General features: G+C 42.0%; 1 protein-coding gene across 1 annotated transcript; it reads right to left on the reverse strand.

The window, feature by feature from the left end:
* Window positions 1–26,239, reverse strand: c20h16orf89 (chromosome 20 C16orf89 homolog). The gene is made up of 7 exons (XM_055651901.1): window positions 24,912–26,239; window positions 23,507–23,769; window positions 12,711–12,851; window positions 9,517–9,664; window positions 4,358–4,459; window positions 3,431–3,520; window positions 1–885 (listed from the first exon to the last, which is right to left on the reverse strand). Exons 1-7 carry the CDS (start codon window positions 25,072–25,074, stop codon window positions 782–784), a joined length of 1,011 nt encoding a protein of 336 aa, XP_055507876.1. The 5' UTR covers window positions 25,075–26,239; the 3' UTR covers window positions 1–781.
* Window positions 26,240–26,901: the final 662 nt, after the last annotated feature.

The following is a 26,901-nucleotide window of genomic DNA, read 5'->3' on the forward strand; positions in this document are numbered from 1 at the left end:
CCAAGACAAAGTCCTCTGACTGGTAAGAATGTGTCATTTCCATAAAATTCTCCAAGAAAATATGAAGAAGAAAGTGATTAAAATAAACAACGGGGGGAGATAAAATCCCTAAACTATGGAATAACAAATGCATTATGATGAGAAATAACTTTATCTGACATTGAAAAGGAAAAAAACTGTAAATTCAGGAAATCTAATATAAGATTTCCCTGTAACACATCCCTGTAACTTACCCTCTCTCCCCATCAACTCCGCTCTGATTCTCCTACCACCCAACTATGCTATTTAGTTAATTGACCTACAAAACCTGCCTTTGGAGAGGAGGAAGAAACCAGAGCACCCAGAAGAAACCCACATGGTCTCAATTTGGACCACGCCTCTTGAAAACAGCAAATTCTACTGCTGGTAGACACAAGATGCTGGAGTAACTCAGCGGGACAGGCAGCATCTCTTCTAAGGATCTCAACTGAAACGTCACCCATTCCTTATGTCCATTGATGCTGCCTGTCCTGCCGAGTTACCCCAGCATTTTGTGTCTACTTTCGATTTAAACCAGCATCTGCAGTTCTTTCCTACAAATTCTACTGCTGCCTGAACATAATTATTCTGAACATCTTACACTTTATCACTTTTCCACCGTCGCCTTGAGCTAATCGTACAAATTTTCATCAAAAAACAACTTAAGTCATGGGAACCAGGATGAGGCACAAAACTAATTGTAGAATACATAAATGGCTATTACTAATTCAGCATGATCACATTGAAAAGCTGTGGCTTGGTGTTAAATATTCTGTGGTTCTCTGACATTCTGGCTTATGCCATAAAAGCGAAGGAAAACGCCCAGAGCTCCTGCAGCAATACCAGTCAGATGACTTGTACAATTATCTGGGGAAAAAAAACATTTTGCTCATCAGATCTCTTCAGGTAAAAGTTAATGATTTTATAATCCACACTATGCACTGCTGATCTCTAAATTGTCAATGTAACAATTAAAGTGGAACAGTGATGGGGTGAAATATCAACATGTTTATCCTTTGCATGAAATAAGGACAGCCATAATAGTTTAAATTGTTGATTAAGTATCTACATTTTAGAAACATAGAAAATAGGTGCAGGAGGAGGCCATTTGGCCCTTCGTGTGGGCACAGCCATTCATTGAGATCATGGCTGATTGTCCCCAATCAATAACCCGTGCTTGCCTTCTCCCCATATCCCTTGGTTCCATTAGCCCCTAGAGCTCTATCTAACTCTCTTAAATCCATCCAGTGATTTGGCCTCCACTGCCCTCTGTGGCAGGGAATTCCACAAATTCACGACTCTCTGGGTGAAAAAGTTTTTTCTCATCTCAGTCTTAAATGGCCTCCCCTTTATTCTAAGACTGTGTCCCCTGGTTCTGGACTTGCCCAACATTGGGAACATTTTTCCTGCATCTAGCTTGTCCAGTCCTTTTATAATTGTATATGTTTCTATAAGATCCCTATACAGATGCCTATACCACAGCCCTATACAACTGCAGAAGAACCTCTCTACTCCTATACTGAAATCCTCTTGTTATGTAGGCCAACATTCCATTAGCTTTCTTCAATGCCTGCTGTACCTGCACGCCAACTTTCAGTGACCGGTGGACATACAGAGGACACCCTCCCCCTTACCTAACCCCATTGAGATAATAATCTGCCACCTTGTTTTTTCCACCAAAGTGGATAACCTCACATTTATCGGTGGACAAGGACATATTATACTGCATCTGCCACGTATCTGCCCACTCACTCAACCTGTCCAGGTCACTCTGCAACCTCCTAACATCCTCTTCACAGTTCACACTGCCACCCAGTTTTGTGTCATCCGCAAACTTGCTGGTGTTGCTCCTAATCGCCTGTTCCAAATCATTAATATATATGGTAAACAGTTGCGGCCCCAACACCGAGCCTTTTGCCACTGCCTGCCATTCTGAAAAGGACCCGTTCACTCCTAGTCTTTGCTTCCTGTCTGCCAACCAATTTTCTATCTACGTCAACACCCTACCCCCAATACCACGTGCTCTAATTTTAGTCACCAGATACCATGTGCTCTAATTTTAGTCACCAGACTGTCTCATCTTTGGAATGATACATTATCTTTGCACTACAAATAGAATTTAGGAAACATATTATATCCAGCCCTATAAACCAGCTCAATAAAGCTCAAATGAAAATTTGTTACCATATAACAAAAGTTACTATTATGGCAGTTATGTTTTCAGAATAGCCACAAACTGATCACTAGTGATTGTAAAATGAGCTTTAATTCTAGTAAGCCCTGCATTCTGTGTGCTTATTGTCTCAAGGGAAACAAGGTGGGAGTGAATGTTCGCTAGAGGAACTAGCATAGAATATAAAAGTATATAATTGGTATATAAATCTGCATTTCAAGTAGAGTCTATGCCATTCATGCAGTTTAGTTTAAAGTGAGTGTTTTAAAACGTCTGGCTTGAAGTCATAGCAGTCAAATTGATGACTGTGGATAAATTTAAAACACTGTTTCACCACTTTCCTGGTTCTGATCAAAGTTTAGTTTTGTTTAAAGATACAGCGCGGAAACAGGTCCGTCAGCCCACCGAATCTGCGCCGACCAGCGATCCCCGCACATTAACTCTACCCTACACACACACTAGGGACAATATTACATTTATACCAAGCCAATTAAGCTACAAACCTGTACATCTTTGGAGTGTGGGAGGAAACCTAAGATCTCGGAGAAAACCCACGCAGGTCACGGGAACAACGTACAAACTCCGTACAGACAGCACCCGTAGTCGGGATCGAACCCGGGTCTCTGGCTCTGCATTCGCTGTAATGCAGCAACTCTACTGCTGCACCACCCTTTTTTAGAGATACAGCGTCGAAACAGGCCTTTTGGCCCACCAAGCCCGCGCTGACCAGCGATTATCCCGTACACTAACACTCTCCTCCACACTAGGGATAATTTACAGAAGCCAATTAACCTACAAACCTGTTCAAGCCAGTTTGAGTATTACCAGGTATCATCCATACATCCCACATATATTTAATGGACCTTTTTTTGGCATCGTACTTAAAGATAAAATGGGTGTATTTCATGGAACATTGAAGTGCACAACAACAATGCTGGGGTGGATCATAATCATCTTGCCCTTATTATGTGTTGCCCAGCATGGTTAAATTAAAATGATAACACATCTCCAAAAATCCCCGAGACATACCAACATGATTACAACTGTTTGCTGCAGTTTGTGGAGCAGCTGCAATGTATTTCCTTCCATTGAGGCTTTCAAACATCAAAAGATGAACATAGACTCCACTGAGATGTCATCAAAATTTAACATGTTATTCATTTCTGGTGCCAGTGAATTATTTGGTACGGATATCAATAAAAGAAAATGTAATAAATATTTAAAATTAAAATATTTTACCACTCATTAGTCTATCTCTTCTCTTCACTCTCTTGTGTTTTGTGAATGCATTTCGTTCCTTCTCTGTTGGCTGCACGGACCTGCCTAAATCTGTATGAAATATAAGACATGAAATGTGGAGGAACATTTGCAATATTCAACTGAGCACAATCGTGACACTATGTTTAAAATCATATTACATATTTTAATTTTAAAGTTTATGTATTTCAATAGATTGATATAGCTGAACTTTAAGGAAAATCTGAGTGGAAAAAAACTGCCTTTTAAATATGAAATAATTATGAAATGTAAACATGTTAAAAAAAAAACAGTGACGTGCTTCTGCAAAAGAAACCATTGAGTAGGGTTTCAACACTGTGATGTTGCTTTGGTGATGTTAAGTATTGGATGGTATAAGGAGGGGGAGTCAGACTCCAAGCCAGTCCAAGATTTTCTCCACGTCGGCCCAATTCTGGAAAATTATAACAAAGGATGGAAAAGCAGGATCAGGCTTATTCCAAGAGTTTGTGTAGGAAGGAACTGCAGATGCTGGTATACACCGAAGAAACATTAAATGCTGGAGTAACTCAGCAGGTCAGGCAGCATCTCCGGAGAAAAGGAATAGGTTGATCAATGTCACTGGACTTCAAAAGTAAGTGGTAAAACTCTTATTGGAGATGGTCATTGCCTTGCATTTTAGTCATAGATACTTGCCACTCATCAGCCCTTAATCCTTAATATTGTCTAAGTCTTGTTGCAAGCAGGACCATGATGACGATGCCATACCTGGACAAATGCAGCCTTGATGTTAAGGACAATCACTCTCACCTCACCTCTGGAATTTAGCCGAGTAGCTTGTTTCCCCATCAGGACCTTTTCAAAATAACTCATCGCGCATGTGAACAGCAGCTTTAATGTTAAACAATGTATATTAATCAATGAACTTACCAATCCTCAGATAGCAACCAGTGGGGTTCTGCCATGATAGAATAGCTTCAAGCCACTGGGTCTTGATGAAATCGGAATATCCAATCATCCCACAAAGCATTACTGTATAAATTATACATATAGTGAGAAACTTTGATCAGAAGAACTAAAGTCCAACATTAATACAGGTACCACATTCAGCCCAACCATAAATAACACATTTGTTAACCACCTTGCAGTCTTGGTTGTCTCTGGATACAGCATAAGAAGAATTAACTATTATTTCAAAGATAGACACAAAAAGCTGGAGTAACTAAGCAGGACAGGCAGCATCTCTGGAAAGAAGGAAAGAGTGACGTTTTGGGTCGAGACCCTTCTTCAGACTGGAAATTATTACAACTTTTGCTTTAAAAATTGGCAACACCACTTAACTGGCTGTACTCTTCGAATGATTAAAAATGTGTATGAAATTTGTGAATTTATTTGTGAAATAAAAATTGTCGAATTGCTGAGCAGGTTAGAGCAAATAGGCTTATTCTGCTCATTGTTCTCATCTTCTTACCCAGTTCAGTCTTTCATTATCTGGTTGACTGGTTAAAAAAAAATCTCAAATGGAACCAATGGCCACTAAAGCTGCAGCAGTTCAGGATTAAAGCTCTCAGTGCAACTAAGGAACATCAAAATATTACAATTGTCAGCGCATTTCTAGAGAGCAATTATATATAAATGTAACTCAGAGCCACAGCAGGAGATGCACAGAGCAGTGATGCACCAATCTCTTTTATTGCTTTGGTGACCTTCCCCGTACTGGGAACAAACTGAATTGGCTGATGATTCCACAGCTCCATTCTTGAAGTAGCTCATTTGCAGTGCCAGAGGAGTAGTTGGGGTTGTACTAACTAGGTAATATTTTTTCCAACAAGGTAATATCAAGAATAATATCAAGAATATGTCCCCCAACATTCCAGCAACATGAGCAAAGGTGAGGAAGTGTTGCAAGATATAATTTGCTACATTTGAGCTGCATTTGTGAGTGGAAACGAATGGTTGACATTTCAGGCCCGCATCCTGCCTCAGGACTCAATGTGGAGAGGGGATGTAGTCAGTATTAAGAGATGAGGGGGAGTGATGAGACAGAAACTCCAAGAGATTGGTGGAACAGGGAGTGGCGAGCGATGACTGGCATATGGAGCTAGGGGGTGTAGTTCGAAGGCAGAGGTAAATGGATGATGGATGGAGGCAGACAGAAGAGAACAAAAACGGAGAAAAAGAGGGGGGGGGGGGGGGGAAGAGAAGCATATAGTGCCAGATATGGGAAGGGTGAAGATTGAAACAGCTGATGGAATGGAATTAGAAACAATACAAAGAACTGGAATCCAAATGATTGCCTTTTAACAGCACCACCAATTAATTACACATAGGTAGATTATCCATCAAGTTGCTTGGCTTCTCAGAAGATAAAAGAGTCATTAGGAGAATGAAGGGAGTGGGGCAATAATGCTTCAGTACATTCAAGAGAACAGTTATTAATTACATATTCAATTCTCTTTAGACAGTTAATGCTCAATCTATTTCCAACACTTTCACACAGTACGCTCCAGGTCATAATAAATTTCACTGCAAAAAAAAATTCTCATTAGCCCCACTTTTTTTTTTGTCTGCATTTCCCATGTTATCATTGTGGAGGAACATCACCACAAGGCAAATGTTCCCACAGCGTTTCCAAATTATCGAGCTGTGGGGAGGGAAATATTTACAGTTGTTATCCAAAATATAAATTAGTTAATTGGTGTGGTTTAGGCACTCAAGCTGGAGGTGTTTTCAAGGAGTATTATTTAAAAGGGCTGACAATTTTCATGAATAAGGACTTGAGATTTTAGACTAGGCTGGTAGAATGCTCTATTCAGACTCCATCTCAGTTCCTGCATCCAATTCCAGTTACAGAGCTCTTAATGCCTTTGAGATAATCAGAGAACTGTAAGACAGCCCGGAGTGATTTTAGAGAATAACAGTTGCAAAGAAAAAGAAAATTACAGAGACAACGAAATGCATAAAGTTTCCATAATTATACGCAATGGCCATTTAAAGGAAGATCTAGATAGTGCTTTGAATTAAAACAAGGTTACACAATTTCAAATCAGCCGCAAGTCATTTTGGAGTGATATCGGGAAGATCTTCCTCACGGACTGATGAAAAAATGAAATATAATTTATAATCATAATTAATTGTAATTTATCAGCCAAGTATGTTTTGCAACATACGAGGAATCCAGTCATACCAAAAAAGCAGGACACACAAACTGCCTCAAAATTTGACATAAACTTCCACCACTGCGGCTCCTCCCCATTCCCCACTGTGATGGAAGGCAATAAAGTTTTATCTTCTTTCCTCCTTTTCTCCCGCGGTCGGGGGAGTTGAACCATCCGCTGTCTGGGAGATTGAAGCTGCCGCCGCTGGCGACCGAAGCTCCTGCGTCGGGGCGATCGAAGCTCCCGTGATCGAGGAGGTCGAAGCTCCCGCGGCTTGGAACTCCCGGAGTCATTCTCTACCAGGGATCGCGAGCTCCACATTGTTAAAGTCCGCAGTCTCCCCCGGTTGGAGCTCAGAGGTCGATCCCTGACAAAGGGACCGCCAGCTCATGGTGTCAAAGTCCGTAGGCTCCCGCATGTTGGAGCTCTGAGGTCCTAGCAAGGGGCCGCCAGTTCCACGATGTTAGGCCGTAGTGCGGACGGAGATACAACACGGAAAAGTCGCATCTCCATTGAGGAAAGAGATTAAAAAAAGTCCCCCCCACCCTCCACATAATTCAAAACTAACGATGAATTAAAACAAACATTTTACAATAAACTAAAAACATAAAGAAGGAAAAAGACGAGCAGACTGTTGGCGAGGCAGCCATCGTTGGCGCCCCCTGGTAATTCCAGTTAACATCTATGGAATAGTTTTAAAAAACAAGGTAATATAGGGATGTGATTCATCCACAGTAGTTGAGTGGATAAGTTCTCTGCCGAGTGTTGCAGTTACATAATTCATATCAAGACCATCTCCAAAATATAATAGCTCACATCTTGCTAAAATTAGGTTATCATAGTCATACAACATGGTAATAGGCCCTTGAGCCTAACTCATCCATGCCAAAAAAGATGCCCCATCTACACAAGACCCATTAATCCACAATTAGCCCATATCTCTCTACATCTTTCCTATCCATTTACTTGTCCAATTGTCTTTTAAATGCTGCTTGTTCCATATACCCATCACTTTCTGTGTGAACATTTTGCCCTCAGTTTCCTATTAAATATTTCCCTTTCCACCTTAAATCTATGCCCTCTGATTTTTGATTCCCCTACCCTTTGTTCATTCACCCTATTAATCCCCTCACGATTTTATACACCTTTATAAATCACCTCTCAGCTTCAAAGGAATAATGGCTTAGCCTACCCAACGTCTCCCTAAATCTCCGGCTCTCAAGTCCTGGTAACATCCATACAAGTCTTCTCTGCACCCTTTCCAGATTAATAGCATCTTTATATAACATGGTGACTATGTACATAATACTCCAAGTACTGCCTCGCCAATGTCTTGTACAACTGTAGCATAATGTCTCATCTTCTATACCCTGAAGTCCACTACCCTCTGCTTCCTATCATGAAGCCAATCTATCCAGTCGACTAGCTCTCTCTGGATCCCTTGTGATCTATCCTCTCAGAGCTGCCAACCATTCGGAATCTTATCAAAGGCCTTGCTGAAATCCATGTAGTCCACAGCCAAGACCCTAGCCTCATCACCCTTCTTGGTTACCTTCAAAAAACGGAATCATGTTTGTGTGACATGATCTCCCACGCAAAGCCCTGCTGACTATCCCTAATCAACCCTTGTCTGTCCTAATGCATGTATATCTTATCCTTCAGAATCCCTTCCAGTAACTTTACAAATAATTTTAAAAGGTCCGTAATTGACTTAATGTTAAGTTATTGAATTGAATCGACACTCCTGGTACTTCACTCCACAATCCTAAATGTAAAGGAACTGACCGGAGTGTTTTATTCCTACAGACAACACTGGTGATATAGTTCTTAGAACATAAGAAAAGGAAAAGGCCCTTTGGCCCACAATGTCTATGCTGAACATGACGACAAATTATACTAATCCCTTCTGCCTGCACGTGATCCATATCCCTCCATTCACTGCATATTCATGTGCCTATCTAAACGCTTCATAATCACATTTGATTCCATCACCAGGTATGTACAACTGTGTAATAAAAAAAACGTAACCAACACAACTCCTTTAAACGTTTCCTGCTCTCACCCCAATACTATGCCTACTAGTCTCCTTATAAATGGAAATAAGGAAGTTTAAATTAAAAATTATTTTAATTGGATTTTTTTCTCCGTTATAGTTACTGCTCTATAATTCTCTACTCTGTTATAGTTACACGAGTGGAAATGTAGTTGCATATTGGTTATCACTTCAGAAACATGATAACTTCAATCTACAGGCTTTTTTGTCTCACTCGGAACTATGGCCAGGCCTTTCTATCAGCGTGACCACCATCTAATTTCCCAGTCTGGGTCCATGCTCTTACATTCTTACATTCCATTCCCCCAAGAAATATTGCAGGATTCCAGTATCAACCACTCCGATCTCCCATCGACCTGATCTTGAGCCCAACTCAGGAAACAAGAACCAGGCAGCACATTTTCTCTTTGCCTGTTGCAACCTAAGCCTTGAGGGTGGTACAGCTGGTAACTGGTAGTCCTGCTGTCTCACAGCAGCAAAGTCCTGGGTTCGATCTTGACCTCAGGTGCTGTCATTGAGGAATTTGCACATTTTCGCTGCGATCTGTGGGTTTCATGCTGGTTCTCCGGTTTCCCAAAGAGATGCAGGTTTGTAGGTTAATTGCCCTGAAAGTGTAGGGAGTAGATGTCAAAGTGAGATAACATAAAACAGATGTGAACAGGTGATCAATGGTTGGCTTGGACTCAGTAGACTGAATGGCCTGTTTCCATGCTGTCTGTTTCAATCAAAAGATATCTGGCCCACTCCAGCATGATCAATTGGTGCGCTCAAATCTCTAGAACTTATGCACAAAACAATCTACTTTATAAACTCTGACAACATCATACATCTATTTTCAGTTTCATCCTAATAATTAATCTTAATTTTAAGCCACTTACTGTTTTCCATAAATAAGTCACGCCGATGTAATGGAAAGTCTTCATCTTCAATTTCCAAGTTTATTTTCATCATGTTGGTGCAGTATACTTTCTTAAGATGCTGAATGCTGACTGCCTTTCCTAATTTTACAATATCTGTGCAATCTTTCTACAATTGGAATTAAAAAGTAGATTAGTTAGGAAGGAAAATGATGCCTCTAAGAATTAACACAAGATCTATGTTCCCCAGAGGTCCTCAAGACTCAACTCCTCAAACTTTCTCCTTCCCATTGAAATGATGGTCTAGAGGTCCCCAAAGTCCATGCAGATGGATCACAGACTAGAAATGCAATGGCTCTGTAAAAACAAAGCTAGAAGCTCCCACCTGCACCTTATCAAGAGGTACTCTTTGAAAAAACTGTACTCACTGACTACAATCACTGTCATCATTCCCACGCGATGGAAATATAGACCACAGTAATAATAAAACCAGCTCTTGGGAACGGACTGCAACTATCCGAGGTACAATTGCTCAATGGTGGAAGAGCTGAAGACCATGAACAGTACTCTGATCACCATTAGCAATAAACTTCAGTGATGACCCGTCATTTATTTAGTTCACACACTAAAGTTGGGGAGTTCACATACTCTCAGCCAGGACCATGCACTAGGTGGGGAAAGCAAGGCCACAGAATCTCCTTTGGATCACTCTCATACACGCTTGTGTGTCTGTTAGAGTGATCCAAGTAACTCTAAGTTAGAGTTAATCAGTAGGCACACTTCATGTGCCTCAGTCGAAAAACTGATTAAATTCATGCAAATATTCCTACTTCCAACTATTTAGTTGCAGTAGACATATCACATGGACACCTTGTAACCCATTGCACCTTCTCTTGATGTGTGCGACTAGGTGTAGTGTGGAAGTCACTGAAGATAAAACATACTAACTGTACACGGTGTCTCAAAGCAGAAGGGAGCATATGCCAACAAAGATGTTCACCTTAGCTAGTCCCATTCGCCTACATACGACCCATATCTCTCTAAACCTTTCCTAGCCTTGTATCTGACCAAACGTCTTTTAAATGATGTCATTATACCTGCCTCAACCAGTTCCTCTGGCAACTCATAACTCATTGTATATGCCCACCACCATTTATGTGCGGTATTAGTTCCTCAAGTTCCTATTAAATCTTCATCCTCTCAACTTAAACCTGGGCCCTTTAGTTCTTGATTCCCCAACCCTGGGGAAAAGACTGAATGCTTTCAGCTTATCTATGCCCCTTGTGGTTTTATACACTAATATAAAAATCACCCCTCAGTCTCCTAAGCTCCAAGGAATAAATTTCTAGCCTGCCCAACCTCTCCCCACAACTCAGTTCACCGAGTCCTGGCAATATCATCGTAACATTTTCGGAACACTTTGTGATAGTTTAATGGCAAGGTGACCCGAACCTAAGCACAATGCTTTAATTCAAGCCTCGCCAATGTATTGTTCAACTCTAATATGACATCCTATCTTCTGTACTAAATGCCCTAAATGATGACGGTCAGTGTACCAAGCTTTCGTATTTAAATGGTGACCTTTATATTGTGCAGCAAAACATTTTTGTTCATTTATATATGTGGGTAATAAAGGATCTAAGAAAATTTATGTTCAAGAATAATTTTGAAAATATAAAGTAACTTTACAAAATTGTTCCAAATCCTTGAGGAAATAATTGTCCCTGCTGATAGAAGGATATTCAGTTTTAGTGAACGGATGAAAGAAGATGACTAACGTTCTTTTTGTTATCACAACAAATTCTGGCCCAGTAATTTTAGAAGATTGCATCCATTATATAGATTAATGATTCCCGTATGCCTAAAGTTATTAATTTGAGAAACACAATACATTGCAGTAATCAAAAAGTTTTACTGTGTGGTTGTAATCACAGGCAAAAGTGTAAGGACAGATTCTAGGTTATCTGCTTTGGTCACCATATCTTCAAGGGTATTCCAGCCTGACTGAGCAGGATGGTGGCTGGTCCAAATGTTTTGTGGCCGTGTTTATAAAGTAAGGTGCCAATCAGCTCTTAAGCAGTGACTATGTTCTTATTGTCTTGAGTCAGCATTGGAATAGGGCAATTTTTCTCATTGTATGCTGAGTTTTTTTTTTAATTAATTCATTTATTTTTTAATTTAGGTGCAGGAGTAGGCCATTCGGCCCTTCGAGCTAGCACCACCATTCAATGTGATCATGGCTGATCATCCCCAATCAGTACCCCGTTCCAGCCTTCTCCCCATAACCCCTGACTCCGCTACCTTTAAGAGCTCTATCTAGCTCTCTCTTGAAAGTATCCAGAGAACTGGCCTCCACCGCCCTCTGAAGCAGATGGGGACTCACAACTCTCTGTGAGAAAAAGTGTTTCCTCGTCTCCGTTCTAAATGGCTTACCCCTTATTCTTAAACTGTGACCCCTGGTTCTGGACTCCCCCAACACTCCCTCAATAGCAAGAATGTCCTTCCTCAAATTAGGGGACCAAAACTGCACACAATACTCCTGGTGTGGTCTCACTAAGGCCCTGTACAACTGCAGAAGGACCTCTTTGCTCCTATACTCGACTCCTCTTGTTATAAAGGCCAACATGCCATTTGCTTTCTTCACTGCCTGCTGTACCTGCATGCTTACTTTCACAGTGAAGAACAAGGACCCCCAGATGTTGTTGTACTTCACCTTTTCCCAACTTGACGCCATTTAGATAGTAATCTGCCTTCCTGCTTTTTATACCAAAGTGGATAACCTCGCATTAATCCACATTAAACTTCATCTGCCATGCATCTGCCCACTCCCCCAACATGTCCAAGTCACCCTGCATTCTCATTGCATCCTCACAGTTCACACTGCCAACGAGCTTTGTGTCATCTGCAAATTTGCTAATGTTTCTTTGAATCCCTTCATCCAAATCATTGATGTATATTCCTGTGAATTGTACTGAAGTGATCAATAGGAAAAAGGTACAAAACTGGCAGTGGCTGCATAACGAAAAAATGTAGCCTTCGTTGTAAATAAATGTTATTGGTGAATGCTGAAGTGGAGTGTGTAGAAAGCAGAGCAAAAATGATGATCATAACTTAGCCTTAAAATTGGAAGCAAAGATTACATTTACAATTTAAGTATTACAATAATAAAAAATAACTACTTTTCAATGTATTAATAAGGCAATAATTTTACTTACAATCTCAGCAATAATTAAGTACAGTAACTGATGTGATAAGGAGTAATCGGCGCAATTTACTGTGGTCATCATTTTTCTACATTTGGCTGTATCCAGGCAAGGCACTCTATAATCCTTCCTTGATTTTAAAGAATGAACAAATAGTTACATAATTTTTATTTAGTAGACTATGACATTACCAACTCATTTGAAATTAAATTGAAAACTATTCTCTAGGTGTCTTCCCAAATATCTCAATCTCTTTGGCTCACTTCTCAAACATCTCCTTTAGCTCTGGACACACAAGATGCAGGAAACATGTTTCCGATGTTGGAGGAGTCCAGAACCAAGGACCACGGTTTAAGAATACGGGATGGGCCATTTAAAACTGAGATGAGGAAAAATCTTTTCACCTGGAGTGTTGTGAATTTGTGGAATTATCTGCCTCAGAAGGCAGTGGAGGCCGACTCATTGGATGCATTCAAAAGAGAGTTAGATAGAGATCTTAGGGCTAGTGGAATCAAGGGATATGGGGAGAAGGCAGGAATGGGGTACTGATTGTGGATGATCAGCCATCACATTGAATGGCTCGAAGGGCCGAATGGCCTACTCCTGCACCTATTTTCTATGCATCTATGTAAAATGCTCGAATAACTCAACGGAACAGGCAGCATCTCTGGATAGAAGGAGTGGGTGACGTTTCGGGTCGAGACCCTTTTTCATACTGATGTCAGGGATGAGTGGGAAAGAGATAGAATGCAGTCGGAGACAGTATGACTGGTGTAAGAACTGGGAAAGGGGAGGGGATGGAGAGAGGGAAAGCAAAGGCTATTTGAAGTTAGAGAAATGTCAATGGTTCATACCGCTGGGGTGTAAGCTACCCAAGCAAAATATGAGGTGCTGTTCCTCCAATTTGCGCTGGGGCTCACTCTGACAATGGACGAGGCCCAGGACAGAATGGTCAGATTAGGAATGGGAGGGGAATGGCATGAATTCACAGCTTTATCCTGCACTACTTAATCCAAGGGCGATCGAACAAGCGGACAGACAGCCGAAAGCAACGATCATAGAGGGGAATAGATGGCATTTCGGGTCGAGACCCTTCTTCAGACTGAATCAGGGGAAAGAGGAACAAACGATAAAGACGGTACTAAGGACATATGAATGGAAGATATACCTATATCTCCCGTTTCCCTTTCCCTTGACTGTGCATCTGAACAAGGGTCCCGAAAGGTCATCTATTCCACACTAAGATCATTGCTTTCGTCTGTCTGAGAGAGAGAGATGCAAGAAAGCATCTATGACATATAATACACAATAAATTATATTATAAATACACAATAAACAAGTTATGCATTCTTGTACTCTTACATGGGTATGACCGCACATAAAAATCCCCCCCCGCCCCCTTCCTTCCCAACCTCAGCCTCACGGACCTTAGAGCCCCCTAGTTCCTAAAACCCATTTCCATCACTGAATTTAACACAAACATCCACCACAGCATTCTTCACTGTGGTGGAAGGCAACAAAGTTCAGCCAGTCCTCCTCCTTTGTTCACCCGTGGTCGGGGCCATAGACCCTCTGTTGTCGCTGCTACAGACGGCCCGATGTACAGGCGGTGGAACACACTCTGTGGCTTGGTGATGTTGGGGTGGCATTAAATTAGAAATTATATAGAAATAAAAGGTGCCAAAGTAATGATGGGCAACTTTAATCTACATTGATTGTCTATGCAAATTAGCAACAGTATTGTGGAGAAGGAATACTAGATTGTGTACAGGTTAGTTTTCTGCTCCAAAACATCAAAAAAAACTAGCTGGACAGCAGAGCACTGTAGACTGGATAGTGTGCACTGTGAAATAATTAAACTCAGACTTCTTGTGCAAGGCATCCATAATATGGAGTCTCCTTCGATAAGTATCCTTCGATAAAGATAGATCATAGCATAGTTGATTCTGCTACTGGAGCCTGCAATTTAAATAAAGGTGACTATTATGGTATGTGGTGAGAGTTGGCCAAGATAGATTGGAGAGCATTGCTTAAGGAGTTGATGGTGGTTCAGAAGTGGGAAATATTTAAGGATCACATGGGAAAGGGAAAACAACAAATGTTCATTCCTGCCTGGCACAAAAATATAAAAAGGTGGCTAACAAGGAAAATTATTAGTGATAAATTCAAGGAGAGCAGCACAGCAGCAAAATGGAGGAACAATAACAGTCCCTCACTCTGGAAAGGAGGTCCAAGATATTAATTAAGATGGGAAATGGAGTAAAATCAGCCGTCTCTATACTGAGTGGCACAGAAGGCTCAAAGGGCAGATTCTCCCATTTTCATGATGACGGACCAAAACACTTAAGAGCCTGTCCCACTGTGGGGACCTAATTTGTGAGTTTAGAAGTGTTTAGGAGAGTCAAGGATAGTGTCATGGTCTTGTTGTATCGCCGAAGTAGAACACCTCCTTCGACTATGTAGAGAACCTCCTACGAATATGTAGAAGACCTGCTACGACCATGTCGAAGACCTCCTTCGACTATGTTGAAGACTAGCTTCGACTATTTACGATTTACTCGCCAATGTTCTCTGTTAAATTGGACACCACCGAAGAGTGAAGACGACCACATTCGACTACCTTTGACTATGCCAACACGATCTACGACTACCTTTGATCACCTACGAATAACATGCCGACCAACTACGGCCTTCTTCGACTAAACCTACAAGTAAAAAAATATCAATTTTTTTCTATGCCGACCAATTTTTACTCGCGGACAATTTTGCAGCATGCTAAAATATGGCCAAACTGAGGTCGCGAGAATGCGGGAACTTCTCTCGAGCATGGAGGAGAGTTACATAGACCTTCTAGGACCACGTGTCGACCATGCTGCAAGTTTGAGTCGAGCGCAAACTCTTCTAAACTCGCAAATTAGGTCCCCGCAGTAGGACAGGCCCTTAACTGTTTCTCTTTCCATGGATGCTATTGTTTTCCTGACATTTTCTACTTTTGTTTCTGATTTCCAACATTGACAGGTTTTTTTTAAATTCCCATTTTTTATGTTTCTTGGATCTAACAAACGTAAACATCTACATCTCTGCAAAAGTAAAATTTTAACATTATTACAACTAAGAGCTACAAACAGCCTGGTCTATCATTTTTGATAGAAACATTGGCATGAAAATTCAAAGCCCTTGCACGCCAAATACAAATACATCACCAAGGTAAACTTACAATTGAAAAATTATATGCAAAATACACATAATGCCAGGGAATTAGCAAAACTGAGAATTGACAAACCTGAACCATGAATAAACAGAATAAAATGGTACAAAAATATTTATGACCTTTCAAATCTGTCCCCGGTTTGACAAAATTTCCCCCCAGGGCCCAGAACCTCCCGCAGGTTTTCAGAAAGATATTGGCACATCTTTCAAAATGAACTAATTTCCTTTATTCAAATTAAGCTTTTCATGAATAACTTCACAGTAGAATGCAGTCTCAATAATGATCCCGTGACAATGCTTACATCTGTAATGAATGGTGGAGAACAAGGGGTATATTTAGAGACATAAGGAACTGCAGATGCTGAAATCATGAGTAGAACACAAAATGTTCGAGTATATTTATTTGGGTGTAAAAATCAAACAACATTTTGCTGGCCTTCGGTGATGGGAAGTTAAGGAGGCGCCAGAGAAAACAACTTGTTCACAAAGCCATGCAGTAGAAAATTTGTCTTTAGAACAGACTCGGGTAGCTTTGAACAAAAATTAATGCCGTCTGTATATAATCTGCATTTCTGTGGGAAATGCCACAAAACACCATGTTATTCTGACCTTGATTATCAGGTGTTCAAAAATGACAGAGTGCCCAACCATTATCAGCAGGTAACCATTTGTTCAGAGACAATGTCCGCTCCCAGTCTCTGTTCACCACCAATCATTCTCACTGCATCATGTAAGATAAACCTTAATCATCAAGCAGCTGCCAAAACTGCTTCATTTTAAAGCAGTGCATTCTGCCAGTAATATTTGAAAGGGAAAATTCTGGTCACCCTTTGTAGTAATCAATGCTCATTTTGGTATCATAAAGTCATAAGGAATAGGAGTACAATTAGGCCGTTCGGCCTATCAAATCTACTCCACCATTCAAACATGGCTGATCTATCTCTCCCTCCTAAATCCATTCTTCTGTCTTCTCCCCATAACCTGACACCTGTACCAATCAAGAAATCATTAGTTTTAGAATCCTCAGCCCAGGGATAATCCTGCGTTCATTTATTTGTTTGATTGTTCAATCCGGTTAAGGCGCTGTGCACATGGCAGCCAGCCAACAGTCAGTCGCTTTACCTCTTTTTTTTCACTATTAATTTCAAGTTTTCTTGTATCTTGTTGTGTGTTGTGACTGTTAACCATATAACCATATAACAATTACAGCACGGAAACAGGCCATCTCGGCCCTACAAGTCCATGCCGAACAAATTTTTTTCCCCTTAGTCCCACCTGCTTGCACTCGTACCATAACCCTCCATTCCCTTCTCATCCATATGCCTATCCAATTTATTTTTAAATGATACCAATGAACCTGCCTCCACCACTTCCACTGGGAGCTCATTCCACACCGCCACCACTCTCTGCGTAAAGAAGTTCCCCCTCATATTACCCCTAAACTTCTGTCCCTTAATTCTCAAGTCATGTCCTCTTGTTTGAATCTTCCCTATTCTCAAAGGGAAAAGCTTGTCCACATCAACTCTGTCTATCCCTCTCATCATTTTAAAGACCTCTATCAGGTCCCCCTTAACCTTCTGCGCTCCAGAGAATAAAGACCTAACTTATTCAACCTATCTCTGTAACTTAGTTGTTGAAACCCAGGCAACATTCTAGTAAATCTCCTCTGTACTCTCTCTATTTTTTTGACATCCTTCCTATAATTTGGCGACCAAAATTGTACACCATACTCCAGATTTGGCCTCACCAATGCCTTGTATAATTTTAACATTACATCCCAGCTTCTATACTCAATGCTCTGATTTATAAAGGCTAGCATACCAAAAGCTTTCTTTACCACCCTATCTATATGAGATTCCACCTTCAAGGAACTATGCACGGTTATACCCAGATCCCTCTGTTCAACTGTATTCTTCAATTCCCTACCATTTACCATGTACTTCCTATTTTGATTTGTCCTGCCAAGGTATAGCACCTCACATTTATCAGCATTAAACTCCATCTGCCATCTTTCAGCCCATTTTTCCAAATGGCCTAAATCACTCTGTAGACTTTGGAAATCCTCTTCATTATCCACAACACCCCTATCTTGGTATCATCTGCATACTTACTAATCCAATTTACCACACCTTCATCCAGATCATTGATGTACATGACAAACAACAGAGGACCCAACACAGATCCCTGAGGCACCCCACTAGTCACCTGCCTCCAACCTGATAAACAGCCATCCACCATTACCCTCTGGCTTCTCCCATTCAGCCACTGTTGAATCCCTCTTGCTATTCCTGCATTTAGACCCAACAGTTGAACCTTCTTAACCAACCTTCCATGAGGAACCTTGTCAAAGGCCTTACTAAAGTCCATATAGACACCACATCCACTGCTTTACCCTCGTCAATTTCCCTAGTAACCTCTTCAAAAAATTCAAGAAGATTAGTCAAACATGACCTTCCAGGCACAAATCCATGTTGACTGTTCCTAATCAGACCCTGTTTATGTAGATGCTTATATATATTGTCTCTAAGTATCTTTTCCATTAATTTGCCCACCACTGAAGTCAAACTAACAGGTCTATAATTGCTAGGTTTACTCTTAGAACCCTTTTTAAACAATGGAACAACATGCGCAGTACGCCAATCCTCGGGGACTATTCCCGTTTCTAATGACATTTGAAATATTTCTGTCATAGCCCCGGCTATTTCTACACTAACTTCCCTCAATGTCCTAGGGAATATCCTGTCAGGACCTGGAGACTTATCCACTTTTATATTTTTCAAAAGTGTCAGTACTTCTTTTACTTTGAACCTCATAGTATCCATAGCTACTCTACTAGTTTCCCTTACCTCACATAATTCAATATCCTTCTCCTTGGTGAATACCGAAGAAAAAAAATTGTTCAATATCTCCCCCATCTCTTTTGGCTCTGCAGACTGTTGGCGTACCTATTTCCCTCCGGGGATGAATAAAGTTTTATCATATCATATCGTAAGCTTTAAGTGAATAACTTCGCAGTAGAATAGAATACAGTCACGATAATAATCCCTTGACAATGCTTAGATCTGAGGAAGCGGACTGAATTCAGAAACAAATTGGAGACCTCTACCAGAATTGACATCAAGCATGCATATAGCCCAGTTCCATTTAGCTACCCCCGGGGTACGGCTTGGTATTCACATTAAGGCACCAATTTCTAATTGCACCATGGTGTGTTTCATGGATTTTGCAGTCTATTCCTTTTCAATTTTCCCATCAGCTTCCTTAATCATTCCAAAGATTTAACTGCTCTTCACTCTCACAAATCTCCATTTAAAGTCTCGGTCTAAAGTTTGTGTTCGAGACTCCAGAGTGTGCTATGATACCCTGACCTTCAGATGAGTGTGCTCGAGTTTGGGCTGACACCTAATCCCAGGTGCGTAATGAAGATACAGCATCCTACATCACATGGAACATATTTTAAAATGAGGATAATTAACCATACTGTGTTTGAACTGTAAAATTTTACGTAATTTTTTATCAAGCTGTGTTGTGATTTGCTGCATGTGGAGGTGTCTACTTGAATGCAGAAACTCCGCTGAGTGAGAGTTTTACCTCAATTAAGGCGTTTGTGTATGTGAGGAAATGGTTGATTTGGGGTTACTCTTCCAGACCCGAGCATACAGAGAAATGAGAGGGGGAAAGAGCCCGCTGAACAACCAGCTAGAAAGTGGTCGATGCATGGGGAAAAAGCCTGGATGCAGTTAGTGTGCAGGGATCGCTTGTCGGCGTGGACTTGGTGGGCCGAAGGGCCTGTTTCCGCACTTAATCTCTAAACCAAACTAAACTAAAGTGCATCCTAAAGTGCAAACTAAACTAAAGTGCATCCTAACTTCCATCCGGCACTCAAATACACCTGGACCATTTCCGACACTTCCCTACCATTCCTTGACCTCACTATCTCCATTGCAGGTGATAGACTTCTAACCGACATACACTATAAACCCACTGACTCCCATGGCTATCTGGACTACACTTCTTCCCACCCTGCTTCCTGTAAGGACTCCATCCCCTACTCCCAATTCCTCCGTCTACGCCGTATCTGCTCCACGGATGAGGCGTTCCACACCAGGACATCTGAAATGTCCTCACTATTCAGGGAACGGGGGTTCCCCTTGCCTCCACCTTAAATGAGGCTCGCACACAGGGTCTCTTTCCATACCCCGCAACACACTGCTCTCTCCCCATCCCCGCACTCGCAACAAGGGCCGAGTCCCCCTAGTCCTCACCTTTCACCCCACCAGCCGTCACATACAAAAAGTAATCCTCCGTCAGTTTCGCCACCTCCAACGTGACCCCACTACTCGCCACATCTTCCCATCTCCCCCCATATCTGCCTTCCGCAAAGACCGCTCCCTCCATAACTCCCTTGTCAATTCTTCCCTTCCCTCTCGGTCCACCCCCTCCCCGGGCACTTTCCCTTGCAACCGCAAGAGATGCACCACTTGTCCCTTTACCTCCCCCCTCGACTCCGTTCAAGAACCCAAGCAATCGTTCCAGGTGCGACAGAGGTTTACCTGCATCTCTTCCAACCTCATCTATTGCGTCCGTTGCTCTAGATGTCAGCAGATCTATATCGGTGAGACCAAGCGGAGGTTGGGCGATCGTTTCGCCGAACACCTCCGCTCGGTCCGCAATAACCAAGCTGACCTCCCGGTGGCTCAGCACTTCAACTCCCCCTCCCACTCCGTCTCCGACCTCTCTGTCCTGGGTCTCCTCCATGGCTACAGCGAGCAGCACCGGAAATTGGAGGAACAGCACCTCATATTCCGTTTGGGGAGTCTGCACCCCGCGGGGCATGAACATCGAATTCTCCAAATTTTGTTAGTCCTTGCTGTCTCCTCCCCTTCCTCAGCCCCCCTGCTGTCTCCTCCCACCCCCCAGCCTTCTGGCTACTCCTCCTTTTCCCTTTCTTGTCCCCACCCACCCCCGCCCCCGATCAGTCTGAAGAAGGGTTTCGGCCCGAAACGTTGCCTATTTCCTTCGCTCCATAGATGCTGCTGCACCCGCTGAGTTTCTCCAGCTTTTTTGTGTAAACTAAAGTGCATGTAGACACAAAATGCTGGAGTAACTCAGCGGGTGAGGCAGCATATATGGAGAGAAGGAATGGATGATGTCTTAGGTCGAGATCCTTCTTCACAAAGTGCACTGTGTTCTATTAAACTGTACAATGTTTTCTAGACCTATGCTTTTTGTTTAAACATATTCTATCTATATGTTGATATCCGTTAAACATTATTTTCGGTACAGTTAACAACATTGATAATTCCAGTGAAAGAAAAATTATGTGCATCTCAAAGTGAACACTGACCCACACATGATAGCCAGCAACTCATTATTAATGAGAATACATTTTGCATTACTATGATGGATAGGAAAGGTTTAGGGGGATATAGGGAGGATACATGACAGTCGAGGTCACGACCCGTGACCCGTACTGTTGCCATGCAACGCCTTCTGGAGTACAAACGGTGAACGTCAGGTAAGCACTTACTATGGCTGCCAGTACAGCGGGCCAGTCACCTGTCCCAGCATCCGGACTCCACGCTGACTGGTCCACACTCACGGATCCCGGGCCTTTTATCCCCACGGCCAGTGTTTGGCGGCTGAAACACTCGGCACCCGGGGGGGAAATCACCCCATGGGGCGAATCACCCCTCTGTGGGTCGGGATTCCCGGGGGGGGAACACCCCGTGTGGTGGTGGTGGGGGTCCAGAGGTCAGGGTCCGGGGGGTGAATCACCCCGGTGTGTGTCAGGGTTCGGGGGGGGAGGGGTGAATCTCCCCATGTAGTGTTGGGGGTCCGGGGGTGAATGGGGGGGGGGGGGGGTATTTGGCGTTTTTTAACAAGTATGAACGTACGCGTTTCGTGTGTTACTAGTGTATGTCGGAAGCTCTTGTACTCTAGAAGGATTGAGCTTCTCTGTGCGTCACGCCCTTTGACCTGATGACCTTGCGTTCAACCCCCCCCCCCCTATAGACTAAATGCAGGCAAGAGGGAGGGGGGTGGGGAATCCTCCAGGGGCATCTGTTGGCATGGACAAGTGGAGCTGAAAGGCCAGTTTCTTTTTTTGCTGAATGACTATGACTAAAGTCACGATTATGCACGACCCAGACACAAAGAACTGCAGATGTTGGTTTACAGAAAAAGACACAAAGCACTGGAGTATTCATATTCTCCACAGATGACAAAACACTTTGAGTCTTTTTTTTGCTGTACCAAGATTTCCTTCCCTAAACTTTGACAACCCTTTATCTCTTTCCTCCTAAAATGTCCTCAACTACTCTCTTTAAACAAGCTTTTGGTCAACTCTTGCCAGTGAAGAATCATGTTATGTTTTCCTATATTATGGGCAGTTAATGCACTAAGCTAAATATTCTAATGGGTGCACAGAAATTGTACCCATTTAGAAGAGGGTCCTGATCCAAAAATGTCACCTATCCATTTTCTCCAGAGCTTCTCCAGCATTTTGTATCTATCTTTTCATCTCTAGCAAAATTGCTCCAGCACTTTGTGTTTATCTTCGGGCCAAACCAGCAGCTGTAGTTCCTTCCTACACATTGCATCTAGCTTTGGTATAGGGTGATTTCACGAAAGGTCACTGGAGCGTAGATCCGCACCCACGTGACCGAAAATCTCAACTGGAGTACATGCTATACATCCGGTACATGTTAGTGAATGGGAAAACACGTACTTTCCCACCCGTTAAAAACATCGAAAACGGCCAGTTTTTGAGCTGCAATTTACTGTGCCAGTCGGGGTGACCGTGAGGCACAGCTACCTAGATTTACAGTCCAAAAAAAAGATAGAAACTAAGGTAAATTAAAGAGGGAGCTGAAGGTGCCAATCCAGCAGAAGTGAACAGCGGACATTTGCCGTGGAGATTTAAAGGTCCAAAATATCGGGAATTATAGCGTTTGCTCGCTGAATTTCATCAAAAGTAAGTCAATAATGCCTTACTTTTGATGAAATTCAGCGAGCAAACGCGATAATTCCCGATATTTTGGACCTTTAAATCTCCACGGCAAATGTCCACCGTTCACTTCCGCTGGATTGGCACCTTCAGCTCCCTCTTTAATTTACCTTAGTTTCTATCTTTTTTTTGGACTGTAAATCTAGGTAGCTGTGCCTCACGGTCACCCCGACTGGCACAGTAAATTGCAGCTCAAAAACTGGCCGTTTTCGATGTTTTTAACGGGTGGGAAAGTGCGTGTTTTCCCATTCACTAACATGTACCGGATGTATAGCATGTACTCCAGTTGAGATTTTCGGTCACGTGGGTGCGGATCTACGCTCCAGTGACCTTTCGTGAAATCACCCTATAAGCCAGCATCTTTTTATTACCCATTTATTGTGTGGTCTTACACTGTAGTGTCTGCTGTGATGTTTAAACGTCGAAGGATCATGATTATCCAAAATATTAACGCCATCTCTCAGCCCCGCCTCACTATTGTTGTCTGATCTGTTGTGTGATATTTAGCCGCTTCTGGTTTTAAATATAACTTCCGACAATAATAATTAACAACAGGAGACGTCCTCCAATGGCGCCATCAGAGCTGTGCACTTTCAATGACAGAACTCCCGCCTCGTGGCGAGTGAGGCTTCATCAGGCTGCAATGGAAAGTAGGCCCGAAAATGCAGTTGGATTTGTGTACAATCTTTATAAATTTACCTTCAAAATATGAAGGCTCTCGCAGTATTATTTCTTTCGTGCTTTTTCTTACTGCGACGTCGGTTTTTACGACGAGATCCTGCAGCTTTGTTTGTTGGGAGATGGCGCCAGGGCCTGAGGGAGACCATCGAGTCAACGTGTCCTTCAGCAGCGCTGCGGGGACAAAATACCAAACCACGGTCACACTCCACGACCATTCTGGTGAGAATATTAACCAATTAGATAATCAAAACCATGTATATAGATAGATACAAACGTTTTTCTCACATGGGTAAACCTGTAATTCTCAGACACTTCTGGTGAATGTACTGAACATGAGGAAGTATTTAATTGCGTTCAGAGTTTCCATCAGGAAGTGATCTACCATTTCTAGACTGATAACTTGAATGTGATTGTAAATTAAATACTTCCTCATGTTCAGCACATTCACCAGAAGTGTCTGAGAATTACAGAGCGAAACATGAACGTCGAGATATTCGCCGAAAATGAATCACACCACAATTACCTCGGGGAAATGCTGGCCAGGGAAATTAAAACATAACATTGTTTTAGATTGAAAGCAGAGTCCCGATCCAAAACGTCGCCTATCCATGTTCTCCAGAAATGCTGTCTGACCCACTGAGTTATTCCAGCACTTTGTGTCCTTTTGATCAGGTCGGTGACTGTTAATCAGAGGTGGAATTCGCCTAAAACATATGTTTTTTTGCGCCTATTAGGTTTCAAGTAATTTTCAGTGTTTTTTTTTAACTTGTGTTTTTATTACGCCCGAGTATTTGTCTCCACTTGCAAAACTCCCATGTCTACAGGCAGCCAGCAACAGAATGCATAGATAGATGGTGGTTCATGAACAGTTTATATTTGACGTGCGCACTCTTTAATATTTGAAACGAGGAACTGCAGGTGCGGTTTACACACACACAAAAAAGACACAAAGTGCAGGAGTAACTGGGCAGGTCGCGCAGCATCTGTGGCCGATAGATAGACGACATTTCGGGTCGGAATCCTACTCCCAACAGTTGGTGCCTTCCCTACTAATCCTTCCCCACCCCCGAGTTAAACCAGTGTCAGAATGGCAATACATTAAAAAGCTATACAATCATCCTTCCACGTACAACCTTGCGCCTGGATGCAAGAATTAAAATGCACAGAATATATTTAATTATTTTTAAACGGCATAACGGGATCTCAAAACCCACTCATGTATCTGGGCTATTTCCAAGTCCCCTTCACGACTCCAGCTCAGACTCCAGACTCCCAAACCACTGTGTCACTGGGACTTGTGTCATTCGACTTACCTCGTAATATACAAAACCCTGTCGTCCCGTCGAGATTAAATTGTTCATGATTAATTTCAAAGAAGTGAACTGTCTTCTCCAGTGTGGAAATAATGTTGTTGGTTTCGACTTCATTTGCTGAAGCTAAACCTAGTACAGTAATCGCGATCAGAGCAAAATTCATGCTTCCTCGTCCCTCCCGCTGTTTACCCGTCAATTTGTATGTATGTGTATCGTTCTTTCCCTTTGGATTAAACAGATGTGCCTTTACACGTGACTTGCTTCCTGCTGCGACCGCTACAGGGCAGGTTTTGCAGAATAATTGTACTCACAATGTTATCTGTTCACCGGATTTTTGGACAAATTATCAGGAGGATTCAGCTTTGATCTGTCGTTATCAAACTATACCCTTCCACGTATCTGTAGACTCAGACCCTGACTCAGTCTGAAGAAGGGCCTCGACCCGAAACGTCACCCATCCCTTCTCTCCAGAGATGCTGCCTGTCCCACTGAGTTAGTTCCTCCAGCATTTTGTGTCTATCTTAGGAGGATTCTGCAAATGGGTGCTGTAAGTAAAAGCTAACAGTTTCTAATGATTATGTTAAAATATAAGGGGAAAAAAACATTGCAACAGGTATCCACAAGGAAATTAGGAAACAAGGAACTGCTGATGCTGGTTAATGCACAAAGGGACACAAAGTGGTGGAGTAACTCAGCAGGTCTGGCAGCATATGTGGAGAACATGGATTGGTGATGTTTCGGACCCGAAACGTCACCTATCCACGTTCTCCAGAGATGCTGACTGTCCTGCTGAATTACTCCAGCACTTTATGTCCAAGAGGGAATGAGTTCTGATTAAAAGTTATTAACCCGAAATGCTATCTCTGCTTTTCTTCCCAGTAAGCATTTTCTGATTGAATTAATGTGCACATTATACTTGCAATGGATATTTGCAGGGATGAGTTCCCTAATATTTAGTGGATAACTGTACTGAATCCTATTGAGCCGTGCCATTAAATCAGGCTCACCACTGCTTTGCACGATGTTTGCTAAATTTAGCCAGCTGGGTTCATTTAATCAGCATTTAATTCGGTATAGAAAAAGTGGAGTAATCCAGGATAAAAATAATTGACTGGAGGAAAGCTAATGTGAATGGCTAGAAAGTGAATCTGGCCCAATTAAACCGTAGAACAGGCAGCTGCTTTTCAGGTATAATAGAAGCGCATTCCCTTGAGAAGAAAAAAGAAAAACAAATTTGGGTCCCCTGGTGATGAAAGAAAGGGAGAATAAGCAATAGAACAAGATGCTTGCAACAAGTACAGGTTTGTAAATAACAGTAGGTATCAGGCTAATGACAAAATAATCACAATAACAATTAATGCAACAAGTACAGGTTTGTAAATAACAGTAGGTATCAGGCTAATGACAAAATAATCACAATAACAATTAATCTAAGAGGGGCGATGGGAACTTTTGTGAAATGTTAGCCTTATCAGCAAAGTCGGACAGGGCAAGAAAGGGACATTGATTGAAAAGATACAAAGTTCATTGAGTAACAGAGAACACAGGATTACAGTGATTTTATTTTCATACTGAAGGAAGATGAATAGTGATGTTTCCTAGTTATCATTGTTAGACCATTTTGTTAAATCTATGTTTTGAAAAGCTGCAACGTGATGTCCCACCTCATACTCCACACCTCAACCTTCCTCATTACCCTATGTACCTGCTACTTTCAAGGACCTATTGACTTGCACCCCAAGGACTTACTGTACATCAACGCACCTTAGGTCCCTATTATTTCCTCTATATGTTCTGCAAGAAATTCACTTGCTAATGTGCATCAACTCGCAATTGCTTGATTAAAGTCCATCTGCCACCACTTCACCCAACTTTGCAGCTGATCTATGTCCTATTGTATCCTTAGACAAAGTTTCTTCATTATCACTCCACTAATTTTCATGTCAACTGCAAACTAAAATGCAAGTATGTTTGTTGCTGGAGTGATGAA

This window comes from Leucoraja erinacea, chromosome 20, assembly GCF_028641065.1.
Source record: "Leucoraja erinacea ecotype New England chromosome 20, Leri_hhj_1, whole genome shotgun sequence".
Classification (NCBI taxonomy): Eukaryota; Metazoa; Chordata; class Chondrichthyes; order Rajiformes; family Rajidae; genus Leucoraja; species Leucoraja erinaceus.